The following is a 23,004-nucleotide window of genomic DNA, read 5'->3' on the forward strand; positions in this document are numbered from 1 at the left end:
ATGTTTCACAGACTCCCAGCTGAGCAGCTCCAGATCTTGTTTCCTGCCCCAAGTTCAGAACAAACTCTTCCAGATTCAGCTTGTACCTTTCCTTTTCCATCAGAACCCCAGGAGCACTGTTAGCACTGAAATACCCAACTTTTGAATGCCTACAAGGAGGGAGCATATCCCCCAGCATGGGTTCTATACAGGGAGTGCAGAATTATTAGGAAAGTTGTATTTTTGAGGAATAATTTTATTATTGAACAACAACCATGTTCTCAATGAACCCAAAAAACTCATTAATATCAAAGCTGAATGTTTTTGGAAGTAGTTTTTAGTTTGTTTTTAGTTTTAGCTATTTTAGGGGGATATCTGTGTGTGCAGGTGACTATTACTGTGCATAATTATTAGGCAACTTAACAAAAAACAAATATATACCCATTTCAATTATTTATTTTTACCAGTGAAACCAATATAACATCTCCACATTCACAAATATACATTTCTGACATTCAAAAACAAAACAAAAACAAATCAGCGACCAATATAGCCACCTTTCTTTGCAAGGACACTCAAAAGCCTGCCATCCATGGATTCTGTCAGTGTTTTGATCTGTTCACCATCAACATTGCGTGCAGCAGCAACCACAGCCTCCCAGACACTGTTCAGAGAGGTGTACTGTTTTCCCTCCTTCTAAATCTCACATTTGATGATGGACCACAGGTTCTCAATGGGGTTCAGATCAGGTGAACAAGGTGGCCATGTCATTAGTTTTTCTTCTTTTATACCCTTTCTTGCCAGCCACGCTGTGGAGTACTTGGACGCGTGTGATGGAGCATTGTCCTGCATGAAAATCATGTTTTTCTTGAAGGATGCAGACTTCTTCCTGTACCACTGCTTGAAGAAGGTGTCTTCCAGAAACTGGCAGTAGGACTGGGAGTTGAGCTTGACTCCATCCTCAACCTGAAAAGGCCCCACAAGCTCATCTTTGATGATACCAGCCCAAACCAGTACTCCACCTCCACCTTGCTGGCGTCTGAGTCGGACTGGAGCTCTCTGCCCTTTACCAATCCAGCCACGGGCCCATCCATCTGGCCCATCAAGACTCACTCTCATTTCATCAGTCCATAAAACCTTAGAAAAATCAGTCTTGAGATATTTCTTGGCCCAGTCTTGACGTTTCAGCTTGTGTGTCTTGTTCAGTGGTGGTCGTCTTTCAGCCTTTCTTACCTTGGCCATGTCTCTGAGTATTGCACACCTTGTGCTTTTGGGCACTCCAGTGATGTTGCAGCTCTGAAATATGGCCAAACTGGTGGCAAGTGGCATCTTGGCAGCTGCACGCTTGACTTTTCTCAGTTCATGGGCAGTTATTTTGCGCCTTGGTTTTTCCACACGCTTCTTGCGACCCTGTTGACTATTTTGAATGAAACGCTTGATTGTTCGATGATCACGCTTCAGAGGCTTTGCAATTTTGAGACTGCTGCATCCCTCTGCAAGATATCTCACTATTTTTGACTTTTCTGAGCCTGTCAAGTCCTTCTTTTGACCCATTTTGCCAAAGGAAAGGACGCTGCCTAATAATTATGCACACCTGATATAGGGTGTTGATGTCATTAGACCACACCCCTTCTCATTACAGAGATGCACATCACCTAATATGCTTAATTGGTAGTAGGCTTTCGAGCCTATACAGCTTGGAGTAAGACAACATGCATGAAGAGGATGATGTGGACAAAATACTCATTTGCCTAATAATTCTGCACTCCCTGTAGGTATCACGTGTTACCTGGAAGCTGGGCGCAGTTCAAGGAAGATCCCAATGAAAAAAGTCCTTTTCTTAAAAAACTAAAAAAAAGAAGAAGGAAAGAAAGAAAAAAGTTAAAGGTCAGTGTTTCCAAGTTCAAATTAAACCACTGAAAAATGCCTGATGCAAACTTTTTTTTTTCAAATGGAGATCAGAGGATGGCGACGATCAACTCTATGAGTTGTCCCAGCACTGACAACACGATTTAGACAGCTACTGCCAAGTCCAGCCACGAGATGGCGCTGAGGAGCAACACAGCCCAGACAAACCGCTGCTTCTGCTGTGATTTGGACAGAATTTTAAAAGCAGACAGCTTGTAAGTCACAGGATCAGCAGAAGATTCACTCGGATGTTTTGTTCTTGCAGAGATAACCACTTTGGGACCAATCGTATTTCTTCCAGAGAAGGCCTACATCAATCTCAAATACCTGTACCGAAGAAGATAATTTTAAAAATGCTAACATTTTTTTTTTTTTAATTACAGGCTAGTGTCATTGAACTGTTTTTTTTTTTAAAGCATTCATGTAGCCATCTGTATAGAGGCTGCATTGCTGACCTTTTATTTTATTTATATTTATTTATTTGCAGACTACACCTGCAGGTGCATTTGAAATATCAAGTGTGTGTTCACTTTTATTTAATCCATAGAGCCTGGTAACCTGTCTGGAAGCTTCCACAGTCAGAGCTTTATGACTTTGTAATATCATGATAGCAGATAAAGTGATGTGTACAAAAATGAGTTTCCAGGCAAAAAGGAAAGTTACAAAAATGTGCAAAACTTTAAAGAGTGATTAATAGTGATTATCATGCCACTATTTGGAAACTGCTACAGTCTGTGGGCCCTGTGCCCAAAGGTGTCACAGATGTTTAAAGAAGATACCTTATAAGGTGCGCCTTGCACAATGAGGCTGATGAGATCATTCAAATTAAAACTTTAAATGTGTTTGCCAGCCTTGTAACGATATTTTAGAAATATCCACATTTGTCAACATCACGCTTGAAATTGTATTACAGGCAACTTCCTCTGATGATGAAAACCCCTATGACAAAAATATACACAATGTTTTTATCATATTACACAAGCTGCTTGTCAGTGTTTGATATTGTGTTGAAACGTCCATTTTTAATAATTTTTTTGTGAACAAAGCCTTCGGTTTGTTTCCTTTTCCTCGTGTTTCATTTCCTCTGATTGTTTTCCTCTCTGAAAGGATCTAGAAACCTTCTTTGTTTGCTTTGGCAAGGTGCGTAGTGGATAAATATTTGATATGTGAGGTAAAGCGAGATGTAGGTCACTCTTAATTTTGGAAATCTTAATCAACCACAATGATAAAAGTATTTTAACAAGCAGTTTAAATACAACAGAAGGCCACCATGATGTGGCTGGAAACGAGAGACAGAGCGACAGAGATTTAAGGGTGAACATGTTGCTGCTGTCAGGAAAAGGTGCTGAGCAAAAATCCTTTCTTCTAAATTCCACACCGCCGGTACTTGAACTAAACAGGGTAATTGATTTGTTTTTTGTTTGTTTTCCAGAACAACAGCCTGCTCCCCGTCAGCAAACAGCACCCGTTAGCACTCGTGCCAGAGACAAAGTGAGGAAAACTCTGGAAAAACAAAACACTGCATTTGGATTCATGGCAACCAGGATAATTTTACACTCTGTTCTTTATACCAAGCATGTTTCAGAGCCAAAGCATTCAATAAAGTTTATTTTGTTTTTTCCTCCTTAAAGATAACAAAAAGAATCATATTGCATTACTTAGGAAATAATGATTTGTGTACATATTTGTAGAACATAGAAATTTTTTAAAATCCAAAATGACTGCCATCTTCTGGGTGAATATACAAATGAGAATCCCGATGAGGCTTATACCAAAAAGCGTGCCCATTGTTTATTCCCTCTATGGACTAGAGCGGAGGTCAGAGGGAAAGAAAAACGATCTCCCCGAGGATCTGTTCAGATGACGGAGGGGGTCGATCTCTGGAACAGATGAGACACATCTCAATGTTTACAGAGGATCTTCTTACAGCCTCTGAACCTTGGTTTTCCCAAGTAGTATGCAAAGTTTTTCTTGCAGAAGATGCTGCTATGGTGATGAATTAGCAGCAATGAGCTGAAGTTACTGCATATTTAGTACGTTGACCCCTAATATTTTTGTCAACAGAAGAAAGATCTAAAAGGAAATATGGATCTAAAATTGACTCTTAGTTTTTTATATGCTTTCCCCCCCCCCCCTCTTTTAAGTCATTTATAATAACATCATGGTTAAATTCTACAGAGCTAATGGCTAATCTGTCTATAATTTGCTAGGCTTTAGCCACTTAAAAAAGAAACGTCTTCATTTAAATGCAGAATTATACCATAACATTTAAATTATTATGTACATCCCGGTGGAGAAAATTTTGTTTGTTTGTTTTTAAAAGAGAGGCTCTAAAGGTGTTTTTACACCTGCATTTAGTGGGATCAATAATACACACAGTACAAAGCAACTTTAAGGGACCCGAAATTGAACCTTGAGGTACACCGCTGACTTTTTTTTTTAATGTTTTCTTTGGACTGAGTCAAAAATCTCCTCAAATGCATGTTTTTCTTTTTGTCCAAGATCATTAATAGTTCTCTAGTTTTATTTGTTGTCACCTCATTAATCATATGTAGAGGAGAAAAAAAAGATTCAGCTGATCTCAGTTAAATACATAAGAACCCACGGTGACACAGGTGTCACTGCCTCTTTACACACTGAGAAGTTTCTGTTAAAGTTTCAAAACTGACTCTCCCATAGTTTTCCTCACAGTAAAAATGGGTCCGAGCTCTTATGGGTTAAGCTTTAATTGCTTTCAGTCTTTGAGTCATTATTTCCCACATGTGGTATTTACACTGATTTTTGCTTTTATTTATTTATTTTTTCTTGGACCTCTGCGGTAAATCTTTTTATTAATTCTGTGTTGAAACCCAGATAACAGTGAATGTTCGGCCCCACATCTGCAGTTTTCTGTGGGCTCTGACTGATGACATGGACTCCGGGTGTGCCTCTGCTCAGGCGCAAGTTCACTTTATTTGCGCCAGCTGTCAGGTGGATTGTGATATTAGGGTCGTGTCTAGACCACACAACACTTCCCTGTGGCATAACTGGAGCCGATGGTGGCTCACATTAGGCCTGGATGTTTCTACTACACGGGCATCTTTCTCCAGGATAATATAACATCCCATCTGTTGCACCAAAAGGTGGCCGAGAGCTGGGGCGGAGGGGCAAAAATTAATGTAATTTCGCTATATTGGAAATCCCCCCCCCTTCCCTTAGTTGATCATTAAACCAAGCTACAGAGCCATATTGTAGTACTTTAAATATTTAAACACTGCTAATCCATCAAACACGGACAGCCATGTATTGTGAAATGTGCCCCTTTTCTGTTACAGCGAGTTAATGTTGACTTTTAAAATTGCACCTCCGTGGTGTTTTGTTTATTATGCTTTGAGTCTCTAAGAACACTACTAGCTGCAGGGTGAACAATCTGGCAGTGCAAAGCACCTGTCAAGGACCTCCTTAGGACTTTATTACACAGTTAAACGCTTTTTCTTATATCACTGTTAGGGGTGATTTCTGCTCTCAATTAGTATTTGCGTTTTTCAAATTATTCTTTATAAGGGTACCTCCTCCTCAGCACGCTGATATCTCATGTGCCTTTGTATTGATGTTGCCAAAATGCAATATTTACGCATTAACGTGCTATTTCACTCCTCAGTTTACTTTATTGCACTTGTCCTGTGTCCAAGGATAGCATTTCTTAAGTGCATTGTAACTAGACACACACGCACGCACACACACACACACACACACACACACACAAAACACACCTGGGGAAACATTCCTCGAGGGAAGTCATCAATCAGTTTTATGTCTTTCTCTGGGAAAGTTTCCTCCTCTCCAATCAAGCGTCTTCCCTCCTCCCTCCCTCCACTTTCTCGTTCCTATATTTCCATCTGTATCAGTTTTGCCTCACATCTGAGAACGATCCACTCCACCAAATTAACTTCAGCTATTTTTCCTATTTCACCAAGGGGATAGCGAGATCTTTGCCTGGATGACGAGATAAGACTACTGCAACTGAACTTTGTCTGCACCCCTCAATTTACCTGCCAATGCTAATAAACCTGAAGGAGGAGAATCCATGCAGTGCAAAAAAAGAGAAAAGAAAAGGCATCCTTAACAAACCATGAAATGCTGAGCTGAGTCTTAAAAATTGTAGTTTTCTACTAAACAAAAAAAATCTGGAATAATGGCAAAGGTCAACCTGTTTGTATTTATAGGGAGCTGTGTCATGTCTCCTGCTGCATGACGTAACACTACAAAACTATAAACTACAGAAAGCACAAACATATTATGAAAAAATGCACGAGTATCATAAGTATGATAAATGGGAGTTGGCTACTAATGGGCTAATTTGAGATATTTTGATCTCTGGTTTAATTTAAAGTGTCGTTTGCAAACTCATCTCATGTTTTGGATGTCAAACCTTAGTCTCCAATGCACTCAGTAACTGGCCAACAAAATAAAAGAGTACAAATGCGAACACATAACTCACAACTAAAACAGCAGTGCAAATGTAACTAACACGCCTGCAACTGATGGAGCTGTTGTCAGAAAAGAACTAAACTCCTCACCTGACAACAGAACAAAGAAGTGTGTCTTCTATCTGCAGGCCCTATAAATAAAATCAGACTCCAAAAAAGGTTCTGCTCCTGAAAGAAGAACAAAGAAGAAAAGGTGTTTCTTTGAGCCAGTGAAGGCAACCAGAAATCAAAAGCTACGTTTGACTAAAAATATTCCCACAGTGAGAAAAAAGAAAACCTATGGAGTTCATCTGCAGTAAACAAATCACACAACAACACGACAAATGCCCTGCTTAATGCACTTGTGCACACAGAGGGGGTTTGTGTGGCTACTTTCCATTTCTATTCTTACATCAAATGCTCTTTCGTCCTGTTTCAAAACAACTTTTGATTATTTTAAGATATTTACTGAAAGCATGCACTGGTGCAGAAAACCTTTTACATAACTATTTATATAATCAGTGATTAACTGGAAATATACAGGTTGTTAGCATAGAATGGTGGGCGTCAACACTGGACTTTCCCACAAAAAAGAAAAGTAAATGTTATCCAAACATTTGAAGCTGATACCAGCAGAACACTTAGCAGTAAAACAAGTGTTTAAAGAATAAAGCTTTGGATCGGGGTTTTACGCATTCGGCACTTGGAGCCAGTTTGGTACAGAATGATGTGACTCCTCTCCTCGGTGGGAGCTCTTGGCTCAGTTTTGTTGCTATTAGGAGAGACACCTCCCAGATTATCCCATTAATTTGCACCCACAGTCCCCCCACCCCTACCCGGTGCGTTGCCCCCTCCCGGCAGGTTTGCCTTCTGCTCAGCTCTCCTCTGCACACCGAGCTGGATGTCCGGACACTTGCTGCGCTGCTCTTAATGATCAGGAGGCACCGCGGGAGCAGGAAGGAGAAGCACAGCGACGACGCACATGGTGAGCTCCTGTGACTGATTTTTGATCGTTTATCGGCTCGAGGTCTGCGGTAGCTGAAGGGGTGTGAAGTTTTATCTGCGCTTTTGTGGCGCTGGAGAGAAGCAGCGACGGAACTTCAAGTGCAGACTGTATTTTCTGTCGGTGGAACTGAGGGCTAAAAGAGGGTTAAATAAAGGCAGAAACGCATTTGTGGGGAATAAAAACTCGTATAAATTACATTAGGGGTAGAGTTATAGCTACGTTTCTCTTTTCAGTTATCGTTTACGCACTTATATTTTCATAGTTGAGAATAAATCTCATTAAAAATTCATTCTTTTAAATGTGATTACTGATTGTTTTACGCGCTGACAAATAAGCTGTAGGACTGAACTAGAAAAAAATACGTTTAATCCTATAAAATGACCTCATGTAGTATAAATTGTTTTACCTCGAGTGTTACTGAAATGTAAATTGCTTATTGTGTTTATTTTTATTTTATTTTATTTTTAAATAAGAAAACATTCTAAAAAACAATCTGTATTTATTTTTTGTTTGTTTTTTACTGCAACATTGCACAGAACTACAATTTTAAAAAACATATTTTCATTTGTATATTTCTTTTGAATGTAATCGTACGCACGTGGTTTTGCCACTATGTCCCATTATGTTGAGGTAAAAGAAAAATTTAATAAATAAATCAAAACACAATATACGCTCATAACACGATTTCCAATTAGCAGGCCGGGAATTCGGCGCTGTTATTTATCCTAAACGTTAAACACAAGCGAGAATAATGATCAACATTAAACATCAGAGTGAAAGTTTTCTGATCACGTTGCGATAGCCTCGCTGTGTAAATAAAGCTCATAATTGGCTGCAGCTAATTTGCGCTCAACAAAAGCGCAATTAGCTCTGCTGAATCGAGCCAATTAGTCTCCGGGCTTCGCTCTCAGCTCTGGCCAAAGCAATCAGACTAAATATGATAAACATTTACGTTTCATGAACCGTGGCAAAGGGATCATTAAAGTCTAAGGACTCAGGTTAAAGTCAACTCCGGCATCCAGCGTGTATCTGCGGGCTGTTTGCCTTTTAAGGTCCGTTTACAGTTTGTTGGTTTCCCTAAAAGTCCAGTTTAATAAAAATATCACCGCATTTGTCTTAATAAAGACAGCCTGCTTTTTTCTGTCTTTCTTTTCTTAAGGAATTTGGGGACTGGGGTTTACTGGATTGCTGTGAAGTGTTAATTAAAACAAGCTAAAGTTTAGTAAACAAAAAGTTGTTTGTTTGTTTTTTATGAAACTGTAACACTAATGATTAATTGGCTGTTTTTCTTTTCTTCTTTTTTCTTTCTTTTTAAAAACATATATTTTTTAATCTTGTCCAGTGCTCATAAAAGGCGCAAACCTGGCGGTGTTTTTTGATTCATTTTGCGCCTGCTTCTCATTATTAACTTGCTGTATGACACTATGCGGATTTAATTTGCACACAATTACGCACAGGAATTTTTTTCCCCCCACAATGCCCGAAGTTGTCTTTGGCCTGACTGCAGCGTGGATTCCCAGTGATTTAATTTCCATCTGGTTTTCAATAAGATCATGTGAAGTTGGAGCTGCGCTGAAAGCTTCTTGCCAACTTGTATGAGGCAGTAAAGGGGAAATTGACAGGAAACTCCCCTTGTATTATCAAGCGGGCAACATGTGTTTTTTTTATTCAAAAGTGAAGCAAGTAAATCTTGCAGGTCGGTGCAGAGACACCTTTCAGATCTGAGGGGGCACAGATGGCCCAGGAGGATGCGGCACACGTGCACCGGACTGGCTGTTTGTTGGAGGTGCAAACATGAAGGACAGAGGCCTTTAGCTAAAGATACGAGCAGCGATAATCCATTTTGCGCTGTCTGTTGCTTCCACCTCCCTGGCCACCCCACTAAAATTAGATTATTACACCTAAAACAGAACTCCTGGAATCCGCTCCGCGTGGAATAACACACACATGGGCTTCAACTGTGCGGGCAGGAATGCAGTATGGGAATACAGAGCGCATGCATAGCCTTTCTCTTCTCACCCAGAGCCCAGGGTTGTATTTCTGACGGCTGAGGACAATTGCAAATTAACAAAGGTGTCAGTTTGGTAACATGCGCCAACAGGTGCCCGCTTGGTTCAGCTTCAAACGCGCTGGCTATAAGACAGAGCTTATATAATTGATCATATTTATTTAAAGGCTCCGTGTCTTGGAGCAGAGCTGCAACGTAAAACCCTGGGAAATCTTCCCAGATGCTATCAGCTCGATACAAATCCACCTTATTAAACAACACAGCCGTGTGTTTATTTGCGCAATCCTCATTTTAATCTATTGAAACCCCTTACAGAGGTTGCAGAACTATTTGAATTTAGCATATTTTCCCTCGCTGCGGTTGACCGGGACTGCTGCGCATGACGAGGAATGTTAAAATGTGCGAGACAGGCCAAATCCAGCTCATCTGCTCAGCAGAATAGCTCCAGACACAGACAGGCCCAAAGCTCTGCAAGGGACAAAGCGAGTTAGCAGGTAGCAAGAGAGAGGAACCACAGCAAGAGACAGGAACACAAAAAAGACACGTTTGCTGCGGAACAATTAAACAAGCAAAAAAAAAAAAAAAAAGTTAATTTATGAGTGATAAGTTTTCAGAAGGATATGATCTTCGTTCTTCAGTTAGAATCATAATACAGCAAAAGGCATGGTATATTACTTACAGAGACAGGCCAAGCATGAAAAATGAACATGCATGGATATGGAAAACTATGGATGTATTGCTGTTATTACCCCATAAGATCACATCTCTCTCTCTCTGAAAGCTCCACCAGACTCCTAAATCTACAGAAAGACTCAGTGCAAAACTGTCTAGCAAGCAAATGCTTTTGCAAACAGAATTTTCAGCTGCACCGAAACACCTTATTGAGTTTCCTATTCACTTACATATTCCTATCCATTTATTCAGATGTGAAAAACTTATATGCATGTGCATGAACTCCTGCAGCTTCAGCCTCTACCAAATCATTAAACCACTTTTTTGTTTCTGCTCCCGACATCTCTGCTGCTTTCAAGTTCAGACACATTTCAGCGTTATGAAGAACGGGAGATTTACATCGGGAAATAAACGAGGACTGCAGAGCACGAACACCAGCGCCGCTCTCCTTGCTCTCTCCTGTTCGACTATGCTGTAAACATGCCCCCAGGTTGTCAGCAAGTATTTTTCCAGCCCCTTGCCAGCCAAGCATAGCTGCTTCTAAAGATCACCCGCCGGAGATGTTGTTGATCTCATCATACCACTATTTGGCTGTATAAGCTTTTTGAGAGGCAGATTGCTGCCAAGTTATTTCAAAACTTCTGCTCACAGGGTCCTCAAACTGAATGCATAGTTGTTATATCAACAGCTATTGTGTGCATTAAGTTTGCAACTAAGAAAAAGTAGACAAAACTGAAACGGAGATCGAGGCCTCTTCTTGGAGTTAACGGGAAATTCATTCAGAGGAAATCCCGCTCGTCTTCAGCATTTCCGCCCCCGGCATGCTGGCTGTGTGAATTTATTGAAAGCGGTAGAGAAAAACCGTAGTTGAAACCATATCTGCTGGGTTGCATTGGCCATACGAGACAGTTGATCTAGTCTCTGCATTTGGCCTAGAGGGGCGCATTAAAAACCTCAAGGGCCTCACTTAGATGAGCATCCATTTATCAGAGTGGGTGTAATGGGCAAATGTTTAATTAGTCATGTAATGTGACAAAGACAAGAGCAAGTGCATGTCACGGGAATGTTAAACAACCTACCCCTTTCTCTTTTAGCCATGTGTACGCTTCACCCCCACCACCCGCCTACACGCTTATAACTGCCCATTCGCTGAATTCCTGACTGAAATCTCACCACTACTTCCCTGAATCCTCTGGTAGCTTTTTATCCTGCTCATCATCCCTTTGACTTGTCTCCCCTTCTTATACAACCGGTATATCGATACCACATGAAACCAGAGAGCCAATTAATCAGCCGATCAACTTATACGTCTTGCTTTTTATCAGTGTGTTCAGGTTCCCGTGGGGCATGTCTCGACACGTCAGGAATGGCTAGCCGAGGCATTCTGGATCACAGGAATGTGGCTCTCTGGGACCAGGGTCACAGTCAGACCACTAATCACTGCACTTGTTACTTGTTTCCTTTAGCAACGCCACAAAACACAGGCGCCTGCTGAGCCTGTTATTCCCCTTTTGTGCTCAATCAAGTTTAGCTGATTTATTTTCTAGCATTTGGTTGCTTTTGGACATTTGCAGTTTGTCCCCAGGCAGCCGAGAGACCGCCGTGACCTGCACACAGGACCCCTCAGAGTTGTGTGGTCCCAAAAGGGAGGCCTCATATTTCGGTCGTTGGCTAATTGAGCGGCATGACGAGGCCGGAGAGGCTCTCAGCCCCGTTCCTCTCCTACGGGTTTGGTTTATGCAGCCCTGCTGACTTTGCTGTCAGTGTCAAACGCTTGTTAGGGCATCATCAATCTCACAGCAGTTAAGAATATTCCCAGAACAGAATGAAAGGGGCAGGTGATAGATGGGCAGGGAGACGGGAGAGTGGAGGAAAAGTTGTTTGAAACCGCCGAAGGATGGCGGATATAAATGAGAAGATGACAGCCCATTTAATGAAGAAAAGAAATCATTTCCCAAAAGCGAAAGGAGAAAGGTGCTGAACTCACCCTGCAATGGAGAAACTTACGTAGTGCTCATTGGGAAATGTGCTTCTGGGCTTTGTGTGAGCAGCGAAAAAACGATAAATCACTGGGCCCAGAGAAAGTAGGTGCATTGTCCATTTTGTCCGGATGCCAAAGCGGACGAATTCTAGTATCAAATCATGACAGAAAAATAAATTACACTCATCACCAATTACACGAAACGGGAAGCGGATTTGTTTGCACTGCAGACCTACACAAGTCAGGGTTTGTCTCTTCAACGGAAGTATCCGAGTAGGGGCTCAAGTCGAACACACATTTCATTCCATAAATCATTTCTACCATCCCAAATGCTAATCTCCAAGTCCTCTTCCTCCCTCTCTGTTTCTCCGTGCCCTCTTTCCTACACCACGACACTACTACACTGCTCATGGTCGGGGCCCTCGCTGCGGTGGCTGCAGCAATGACCAACGGTAAAGATATTTGGAAAGGGAGCAATAAATATGATGGATGTGGTCCAGCTCAGGTTTTAGCCCCAGCTGTCGGGCATGTTTTTTGTTATTTCAGACAGACCTGCTGGGTGCGCGCCCTTCTTCACCCGCATTCATCCACTCGTTTTGGGGTTAAGGAGCGTTTTAAGATGGATAAGTTCTTATAAGTTCTCAAGTTCAAGGGTTCAAACCGGTGGCTGACACTACTGGGAAGATGGGAGATTACATTTTTACAGGATGAAGTCTTTACTGGCAACTACTGAAAGCCAATAAGGTGAACTTGCAGTGATGCAATCAGTTGGTATGGTGTGTTTTCAATAAGGGGACAGGTGGTCCTTCTTAGATTTCCTTCTTCGGCTTCAAATGCGTATCATATAAATCAATCAATTAGTCTTTTGTTCTTTTCTGATCACGCCCCTGTGGTTTTCCTCTTTAAAAAATGATTTTTTCCTCTCACAGGCTGGATGACATGATGTTCCAACCCTTTTCCCCTCCTCCCTCCACCTCTTTTTGTCCTGTTTTCCTTCTACTCCTCTTCCTCTGTCTTTCCCTCATTTCCTCTTCCCTTCCCCAACCGCCGTTGAGCTGGAATTCACCTAATGACCCCTGCTACCACACAGTTGGCCGTCCGCGACACTGCCTGTCAGAGTTTATCAATGCTGCCTACGGGGTTCCAGTCAACGTGAACCACTCGCTACAAGGAAATGACTATGACAGCCACATCACCACCTTAACCGACCTCAACAATCCCCACAACCTCACATGTTGGATGGCCGATGCAGGTACTGACACAGGAGACTGGGTCCTTACCCTACCGCTGGGCCGCCGCTTTGAGATCACATACATAAGTTTTCAGTTCTGTCACCAAAGGGAGCCATTGGACCCCATCTCCATTTCCATCCTCAAGTCGATGGACTTTGGGCGCACCTGGAGGCCAATGCAGCACTACTCCAGCGACTGCCTCAGGAACTTCAAGCTACCTTCACAAACAGTGGCCCAAACGAGACATCAAGAAACAGAGCCCCTCTGCTCAGACCCACGCCCTCTACAGAAGCAGCGAGGAGGCATGGTGTTGGCCTTCTCCACTCTGGATGGACGGCCATCCTCTCCTGATTTTGACTATAGCCCCACTCTCCAGGACTGGGTGACAGCCACCGACATTCGCGTGGTCTTCCATAAGGTGTCCAGTGAGGTGAAGATAGGCCACATGGATAAGACGGAAGAAGAAAGATGGCTTGACCGTGGACACGACATCAGAGAGGCTGGTGTTGTGAGATGGAGAACGGACTTCAAGGATCAGACTGGAGATCAGGTGGACAAGTTAAACACAGAAAATACACTGGCATTTTTTGACAGGGAGACAAAAAACTCAGAGACAAGGGTGAGGAACAAAGGGGTTAGAATAGATAAGCAAGTCAGGAAGGGCCATTATAAAAGCTCAGGTCAAGATGAAGACGGGCACAACGTCAACAGCAAGGAAGGGGGGGACAGTTTCAGCATGGACACTCTCACTTCTCCTAAAAAGGGCGGGAAAGGCAGAGGGCGTGGCCGCAAGAAGGAAAACAATCATTGGCTGCCTTGCCCCAATGGAGATTGCAATTGGACAGTTGAGGGGCGGAGCAGAAACAACAAAGGGCAGGAGCTGAGGAAACGGAGGAACAACAATCACAATACAAGGCCGAGGAATCTGCAGGCGGCCCAACCTTCTGCTTTTAAGCCCCCCGGCCGAGCTCCTTTTGCCCTCTCGGACCTGCAGGTCGGGGGCAGGTGTAAATGTAACGGACACGCTTCCAGGTGTCGCCGCGACGACACGGGTCGTGCAGTGTGTGTATGCAAGCATCACACAGCGGGGCCAGACTGTGATGTGTGTGAGGACTTCTACTTTGACAGACCATGGCATCGAGCTACGCCCACTAACCCAAACCCCTGTGTTGGTGAGTCCTGCATCACACTGCCTTTGAAAATGCTAACATAAGCACACCTTTGGTCTTATGAAAGAAATCAATGAAATCACTAGAAAACATATTGCAACTGTCAAAAACTGTGCATATAGTAAAGACAGCATGATTGAATCTCAATTTTAAGTACAGGTTTATAGAGGCTATAACTCATCCAGCAACTTAATGTCGCTCAAACAGCACAAGCCAGACATCTGTTTTCAGCATTAACATAAAAACCTTTGCACATCAGATCCTGACCGATACTCAGCAGCCTACAAACATGTTGCAGAGGTCCAGTTCAGTGACTGTTACTCAAGGCAACACACCATTAATTATACATGACTTCAAACATTAATACAATATAAATGAGGGCGCTTTAAAAGATCCCCCCCCATACAGTTGATGTGAAAGTTATTCTCGCTATAAAAAAAGAACAAAAGACGCACTCTGGAAGAGAGCTAAGTGTAAGAGGGCTTTGTGTCAACATATTTGCAATCAAACTGAAAGTCATAAATCTGGCTTAAGCCAAAATTTCCCTTATTTGGTACTTTCTGGATACCATATTAAAGCCAAACTGCTGGATTTGAATAACCCATTGTTAATACTTTCTCCAGCCCTGAAACTCTTTTCTTCGTTGGTGTTCACCAGTATTTATTTTGCTTTGCCTATGTCCAGCCTGTGAGTGTAACGGCCACTCCAACAAATGCCGCTTCAGCATGGAGGTGTTTCAGCAGTCGGGCCGGCGCAGTGGAGGCGTGTGTCAGAAGTGTCGCCACCACACGGCCGGACGCCACTGCCAGTACTGCCAGAATGGATACACCCGCAACCACAAAAAGCCGCTCAGCCACCGCAAAGCCTGCCAACGTCAGTGACTGGATGTGTGTGTGTTTAGTGTATATGTGGTGGGGGACACAAGATGGAGGGTAGAGCGAGTGCGTGACCCATACCTTTGATTGACTGTACATTCGCTGAAAGATGAAAAGTAAATCAGAGTGTGATCGTGTTTATGCCCGACTGTCAGAATGTGTGTTGCTATTTGAGCTTACGTGGTCCGCTCTGCCTCTGTACAAGTGTACAAAAGTGTTAATGGGGTGGTTACATTGTGACAGAGGACAGCTATTCCTGTTAGCAATATACAAAAGCACACACAAACCACACCGAGCTGCCTCATGCATCCACATTATTACCACCTGTGGCATCTGCAATGACCCCCGGTGACCTTTGACCAGTGTCATGTCCTAAGTGACTGTGACACCCTAGCTTAGCTGTGTGCAAGCTTGTCCTCTGCTCTAATACTTTGCTGTATATCCAGAATTAACAGGCCTTGTGAGTTTCACACACATTCAGGGATAATAAAAAATATTAAACACGCTCAATATTTTATCACTTTTAAGGCATGAAACAAGAGTATCCTGCAAATTTATACGCTTTTAGTCCTGATTTATTGCTGCTACATTTCACTTAGTAACCATTCAGAGGCCAGCGGTGAGACAATTACTCATTTTCTCCAGGCAGGTTGTTTGGACTTATTGTAAGGATTTGTATAAACATTGTTCGAGTGTGAACAGAGCTGCTGAGGAGAGGCTTCCTCTCCCCATCTGTCTTCTCTCATTGGCCCTTATCCTTTGAAAGCACTGGTAAATAAAAAGCTTTGCAATGTAAACTATGGCAAATCCAGGCAGTAATCATTATACCGTGTAACAGGCAACACTGCTAATATCTACTTAAGAAGGTTCATCTTCACTAAAAAAACTTACCTAAAAGAAACACCAGAGTGATAATGATTCCCTGCAATGGTGTGCAATTTTGTTAATATCTCCACTGAGGAATTTGTCTTTGTTTACCCATCAGGAAACAGACGCCCACCTGGCGTTAGTATAGGCCTTCTGTAATGCTCAGTGACACGCTTGAGGACACATGCTTGTCATTCAGGATTAAACCAGGTCCTGTCACTGATGGATGCATTTATAAGTCCTGTTGTCATGTCTTTCCTTTGTTATGTTATTTTTAACATATCTTAAACCTATCCAGAATATAGATTATTTCAACTGGCTCTGCTCACCATTTTAGCATCTTTTAGCTTGTTATTTTGGTTTACAACCTGCTTGTTGGTGGACAAGAAAACTGAGGCAAAAACAGTACAGAGCTTTAAAATACAGGCTAATAAGCCTGTACTGTAAGGTGAGAATATGTCAGTGTTGGATTTAAAGCTCATGTGAGTACCTACCAAAAAACGTGCTTAATCAACTTCTAATCTGTTCATTTCTTTCCCAGCGTGTCAGTGCCATCCTGTGGGGGCAGTGGGTGGCTGGTGTAACCAGACGTCTGGTCAGTGCCTGTGTCGACGAGGTGTGACCGGCCTCAGGTGTAACCGCTGTGCCCCAGGATATGAACAGGGGAAGTCTCCTTTACAGCCCTGCATACGTAAGTTTACCGGCCACGCAGATGTCCATTTTAAACCTGCTAACTTTAGCAGTGTTGTCAGAAAGAGTTTTCACTTTGAAGGCAAAACAAGAACTTCTTCCTCTTTCTGTCAGTTATTGATTCCACAAGGTTTAGTGCTACTAAAGAGTGCACAAATGAGCCACACAGTGTGTTTACAACTGCTAGCAAAGCATAAAGGCTGTCAGTGCATGCTAACATTTTCCTCACCCAAGGAAATGCTAACACAAGTGCAGATCACACCAGTTTGTCCTCATCTACAGCAACTCAGATTGTTAATATTGCAATATTAAAAATGAAATTGGAAATGGGTTTTTGGCATGGATTTATGCTAACCTAACCAGAATAGCTCTCCCTTAAAACTAGCAACATGTAGATTGATATTAAGTTAAGTTGATGTTAGCCAGTAGCTCAGTGTGGTTGTATGCAAAATTTGATATTTATCCAACACAGCACTGCATATGCCAAAACCTTTAATTTATAAAGGCAGCTTATGTAGACTCTGAGGCATAATTTACGAGGCGAATGCATCATCAGTAGTCTGAATACATTTTCAAGACCACAAAATGTGTTTGTACAGCAACAATGTTTTTCTGTTTTTGTTTTGTTTTGGTGACTTAGTTTACTAATTCCTCTTAAATAGTTATTGATTGTTCTCATCTGGACTTGAGAGTTTACACAAAAGGATTATTATAATTAGACGTTTTCATAGTTCATACTTGAAGGACACAGATTTAATAAAGCAAACATTTAACATTCATTTAACATTTAATACAGGGCTGAATTTATTATTTGAATGTCTGAATGTAGTCAATAGGTAATCAGCCTGTTAAAGACACAACTGTGATGACCAATAACACTTTTACCATTAACTAATGACTGAAACATCGCTTCCATCATGTCTGGATATTCTTTTCCTCTCTGGGAGGACTCTGCCAGTGGGCTCTGTCTTTTGTCCCAGGGGTTCTGGGTCTGTCTGAGGGATTTCTCTCCTCCTCGCTCTGTTTCAAGGATTTTCGTGTGTTTGTGGAAATTGGTGCAACTGCCATAACACCCATCAGACACAGATCACATTTTGCAGTGTCTCATTTCAGCCTGCATGTGTCCAAGTCAAGTCCAAGTTCCCATGTAATTTTGTTACATAAGTAGAATGTAAAATGTTACATTTATTGAACCTGGTCAAATGGTTCAATACTGCACTTATTTTGCCTATTGAGTTTTGCACACATGTGGGAGCCTTCCAGGACTCTATGAAAACTATGAATAGAGGCCTCAAATCTGAAAGTTATGACAACCTCTTTTGTTTGTTTTTATAAGGATTGATTTCATAACAGCACTTAGTCTTACCGTAATTAAAAATGTTCTCTCTGCACTCGACACCCTTTGGCTTTTAATAGTTTGTTGTCAGTCATGACAAAGTGACTTCTTTAATTTCTCCTTCAGCCTCATTTGTTCGTGGCCTAAATGGATTAAGCGACTCTATCAAGCTGTGTAAGCCTTTATCAAATTGTAGCTCAGTATAAATAGGGCCGCTGCGCTTCAGTTTAATTTGGCCCGATCTCCTCGGCGTGTCTCCTTTTCATCATCCCTGGATGGTTTCCACAGCAGCGATAACATGAGCTGAGCGCTACAGGGAAACCTCATCTCCCGCTGATCTGGTATCAGCGTCAGATCAAGAGGATTGTTGCCACTCACATCTCTGCGCCTGGCCAGCAACAAACATCAGCCATGAGCGCTAATCCACGCGCACATCCCGGGCTAATCGCACGAGTGCCGACAACTACACAGGCTCTGACGCTGTGTTAGTCCCAATCAGGTGACATAGGGAGCCAGGAGCAGGGAGCTTCGCACCTGTTGCACGCCTCAAACTGCCCCCATCGAAGGGCCCAGACTCATAACTCTCCTAGTGAAAGGAGTGAGTGAAAGAGAACCTTGTTTGTTTTTACTCCCAGACCATCTCAGTCTATGTATAGCACCTCTCTGCTCCCACCACCTCGTACATCTCGCCTACACCTCATCAGACAGCCCTAAATGTGTGCAGCAGTCAGGCTAAATTCAATGTTAGCTACCTTTAAACCATTTTATCTATGCTCTGAATAGACCAGGATGTCAGCAGAATTGTCTGACAGGGCTGCATATTTTGGTCAAACTAAAGCTAAAGCAAAACGGAATCCAAGCTAGCTGATGAGATAGCCCCAGCTAACCTTTGCTAAAGCTTTAACTGCAAATTTATGAAATGAAAAATGATCAAGTTTTATGATTTGTTACAAAATAGAAAACAGTTATTTCACATATTTAAAGCAAGTTGATGTGCTGTCACCTCAGCCAAAGTCATCTATGACCTCGGGTTTAATCCTGCGAGGGCCATCGTGAACGATTACTGGAACTGTTATTTTGAAGCATTATCTAAAATAACTGAACTTTTTTCCTCTGAAAGTTATATTTCTACCAACATCTTTGCTGATTTCACTTCAGAATCCTCTTAGCAGCATGTCGCTCTGATGGTGGCTTCTGTTTTTGTTAATAGAGTTTCGATGAATGCCAAAGAAAAGAAAATAGTTGAAATCCCATTAACATGAAATATTGGTCAATGAAAAGTCTTCTCACACTAAGATGAGTTATCTGATTTAGTTAGTTAGTGCTGACTTTTCTCCTAGTGTCATGTTTTGTTGTGTTTTTACTTTGACCTGATATTTCTTGGGTTAGATCATATTTTTATTAATTAATTTATTGCTGATTTTATTCTGTATAGTTCCTATATTGATTTAGGAATGCATGAACAGCATCTTTTGTTTCTGCACTATTTGGAATTTTGCGATATGTGACGATTCAGACATTTGACTTGCCTTGTAAATTTAGAAACATATTAAAAACTAGAAGCCCACTCAGCGACACATTCTCCACCGAGACCAATAACCTTGCATTTCAGTTTTAATCAATCACAGATGTTGCCTAACTGCTGGTTTGAGGTACTTCTTGAATGTCGCCTAGACAATTGTGCTAGACTTTTTAGCAAGAGAACGATTAGCATTAAGAATTGTTTTATTTTTTTTTATTATTTAGAATTAAAAGAAATCTTGAAGATCTTGAATCTTGGAAATCCCTGTACCCTTAATGACTCGGTGTTAATCAATAAAGATGTGATTTTGATGATGATTAGAATAATATATATATATATATATATATTTATGTATGTATGTATGTATATGGGTCACCTTCTCATTTAATTGTTTTTCTTTATTTTTACTACTTTCTGCATTGTAGATACATACTGAAGACATCAAATATATAGATCAAGATATATGGGATTATGTAGCAAAGAAAAGTAAATAACTGCAAATATGTTTTATATTTTAGATCTGCCAGAGTTGCCACCCTTTGCTTTGTTGACAGCGCTGCAAACCCTTCTCTAAATGAGCTTCATGATGTAGTCACCTGAAATGGTTTTCACTTCACAGGTGTGCCTTGTCAGGGTTCATTGGTGGAATTTCTTGCCTTATTACACAGTTTACAGCCTTATTTGACAACCGTCAGATTATAGCATATTATGGCAAGAACCAATCAACTAAGTAAAGAACTGAAGGTCAGTCAGTCTGGAAAATTGCTAAAACTTTAAATGTGCAGTCACCAAAATCATCAAGTGCTACGATGAAACTGGCTCACATGAGGACTGCCCCAGGAAAAGAGGACCAGTTCCAGTAGGAGACACAATCTCTACATCAACTGTTCAGAGGAGACGGCGCGAATCAAGCCCTTATGGTCAAACAGCTGCTAAGAAACCACTAAGGAAAAGCAAGAAGTAGTAAAGATTTGTTTGGGACAAGAAACTCAAGGAATGGACATTAGACAAGTGGAAATCTGTGCTTTGGTCCGATGAGTCCAAATTTGAGATCTATGGTTCCACGTGCCTTGTCTTTGTGTGATGCAGAAAAGGTGAACGGATGGTCTCTACATGCATGGTTCCCACCCTGAAGCTTGAAGGAGCAGGTATGATGGTTTGGGGGTGCTTTGCTGGTGACACTGTTGGGGATTTATTCAAAATTGAATTTGACATGTCTACCATAGCATCCTGCAGTGACATGCCATCCTATCCGGTTTACGTTTAGTTGGACCACCACTTATTTTTCAACAGGACCACGACCCCAAGGGCTATTTGACCAAAAAGGAGAGTGATGGAGTGCTGCAACAGATGGCCTGGCCTCCACAGTCATCTGACCTAAACCCAGTCGAGATGGTTTGGGATGAGATGGACCTCAGAGTGAAGGCAAAAGGGCCAACAAGTGTTGGGGACTCCTTAAAGACTGTTGGAAAACCATTTCAGGCGACTACCTCATGAAGCTCATTAAAAGAATGCCAAGAGCGTACAAAGCAGCAATCAAAGCAAAGGGTGGCTATTTTGAAGAATCAAAAATATAAAAGATGCTTTGAGTTACTTCACACTTTTTTTTGTTTTGTAATAAATCCATATGTGTTCATTCATAGTTTTGATGCCGGGAGTGAGCATCTACACCGTAAATAGTCATGAAAATAAAGAAAAAACATTAAATAAAAAGGCGTGTCTAACCTTTTAACTGGTAGTGTACATAGAATAGCATGTCACTAGTCAGCTAGTCACTAAATTCTGATAGAGACCCAGTCATTTTGTTCTGGAAGCAGGCCTGACATGACAGAAATTGCTCAGTTCAGAAAATTTTCTGAAATTTTCATGAAATTTTAGGAGATCAGGCTTGGTAGTTTTTACTAGAGATGGACCGATCCGATATTACGTATCGGTATCGGTCCGATACTGACCTAAATTACTGGATCGGATATCGGAGAAAAATAAAAAATGTAATCCGATCCATTAAATATCACGAAAGCACCTCACAAAACTTGCAACACGCCGTAACTCGCCTCAGAACGTTAGCACGTCGGAGCAGTATGCATCACGTGATAGAGCGGCTGTGGCATGCGGGACCTGTCGGTGGTCTGGATAGCATGTGGAGCTTCGCTAGCAACCCGGCATTTCATCTCCGACAAAGTTATCCCGAGAGAAGTAAAGCAAGTGTGTAAGTCCATCTCTGAATGTTTGTAAAGCATTCCTGCGTTAAGCTTAACAAACGATATATGGAGCGACTGCCTCTTCTTGCTGCTACTTCAATCATGAAACTGCTTAACGATCAGCTGATCGGCTTTTCAAATCAAAATCAAATCAAATCACTTTTATTGTCACATCACATGTGCAGGCACACTGGCACAGCACATGCGAGTGAAATTCTTGTGTGCGAGACCGTCGTGAGTCCGTGTCTCTTCTTTGTTTTTGGCCCACTTTGCACCAGAAAGAGGAAACCAGCGGCTGAACAGCAGCAGCACGTTTAAGCTTGATCAGCTGTTGTTAGAATTTATTTAATATTACTTTCTACTCCAGGATCTTTTTCTACGTAGCTGACGGCTGGTAACTGTGCAGGGGCGGATCTAGCAAAGTTTAGCCAGGGGGGCCGATAGGGCATTAACAGGGAAAAGGGGGCACAAAGACATACTTTTCTTTCTTATTCTCATTTAAAATGTCGAGCTTTTAATAAATAATTATCTGACACCCAAAGTTTTAATTTGATGCAAAATGAATAGAAGTCCATTACTGTATATAGTAACTATTAAGTCTAATATATATACCCTAGTAAGCTATAGTACTTTTTCCTTTGGGAAGGTACCATCTGTGCAGTCTGCAATTCTGTTGAAGAAAGATGTTGAATCTATTTAATATTTCTTGAAAAATAATTGATTTCTGTGCATTTTTTTTCACACTGCATCAAATTAAGGTTGATTACGTCGATTAAGCATCATGAGGTGGAGCGTGAGGGGTGGTTCCCTATTTTTTATTTATTTATTTTTGTTGTTGCTGGGAGTTGGAACCCTATTAGTTAGGTTGCTTAATATTTATGCTAAGTACTCTTTAAAATACCAGAATAGGGAGGATGGTGTAGGTTTAAGTTTATTAGATTGATCAGTATTGCTGAACTATGAAATATTTTTTTTTGCATACAGGTATAACAGAATAGCTTTAGTGTAGTTGTTGTTTTAAACTTGAGTATGAACTTATACAAAATGCAGCAAGATATTTAAAAAACAGTTTTGTTGATTAAAAAACACTATATCGGATTCATATCGGTA

General features: G+C 41.5%; 1 protein-coding gene and 2 long non-coding RNA genes across 3 annotated transcripts in view; 2 read left to right on the plus strand and 1 right to left on the minus strand.

Annotated features, from left to right (window-relative positions):
• LOC309701935 overlaps positions 1 to 2,248 on the plus strand; it is a 31,424-nt gene extending 29,176 nt beyond the window's left edge. The window contains exon 3 of the long non-coding RNA XR_014275310.1: positions 1 to 2,248. This is a non-coding gene — a long non-coding RNA (uncharacterized lncRNA).
• On the minus strand, positions 1,757 to 16,677 carry LOC309701936. The gene is made up of 3 exons (XR_014275311.1): positions 16,640 to 16,677; positions 6,447 to 6,524; positions 1,757 to 1,827 (listed from the first exon to the last, which is right to left on the minus strand). It is a non-coding gene; the product is annotated as an uncharacterized lncRNA (long non-coding RNA).
• Positions 6,987 to 23,004, plus strand: part of ntn5 (netrin 5) — a 23,446-nt gene continuing 7,428 nt past the window's right edge. The window contains exons 1-4 of the mRNA XM_082526235.1: positions 6,987 to 7,320; positions 12,932 to 14,406; positions 15,088 to 15,276; positions 16,687 to 16,836. Of these exons, the coding sequence (XP_082382361.1) occupies positions 12,942 to 14,406; positions 15,088 to 15,276; positions 16,687 to 16,836 (1,804 nt within the window). The 5' untranslated portion in view covers positions 6,987 to 7,320; positions 12,932 to 12,941. The remainder of the gene's footprint in view (positions 7,321 to 12,931; positions 14,407 to 15,087; positions 15,277 to 16,686; positions 16,837 to 23,004) is intronic.

Source organism: Aulonocara stuartgranti, assembly GCF_965226115.1.
Source record: "Aulonocara stuartgranti genome assembly, chromosome: 3".
Classification (NCBI taxonomy): Eukaryota; Metazoa; Chordata; class Actinopteri; order Cichliformes; family Cichlidae; genus Aulonocara; species Aulonocara stuartgranti.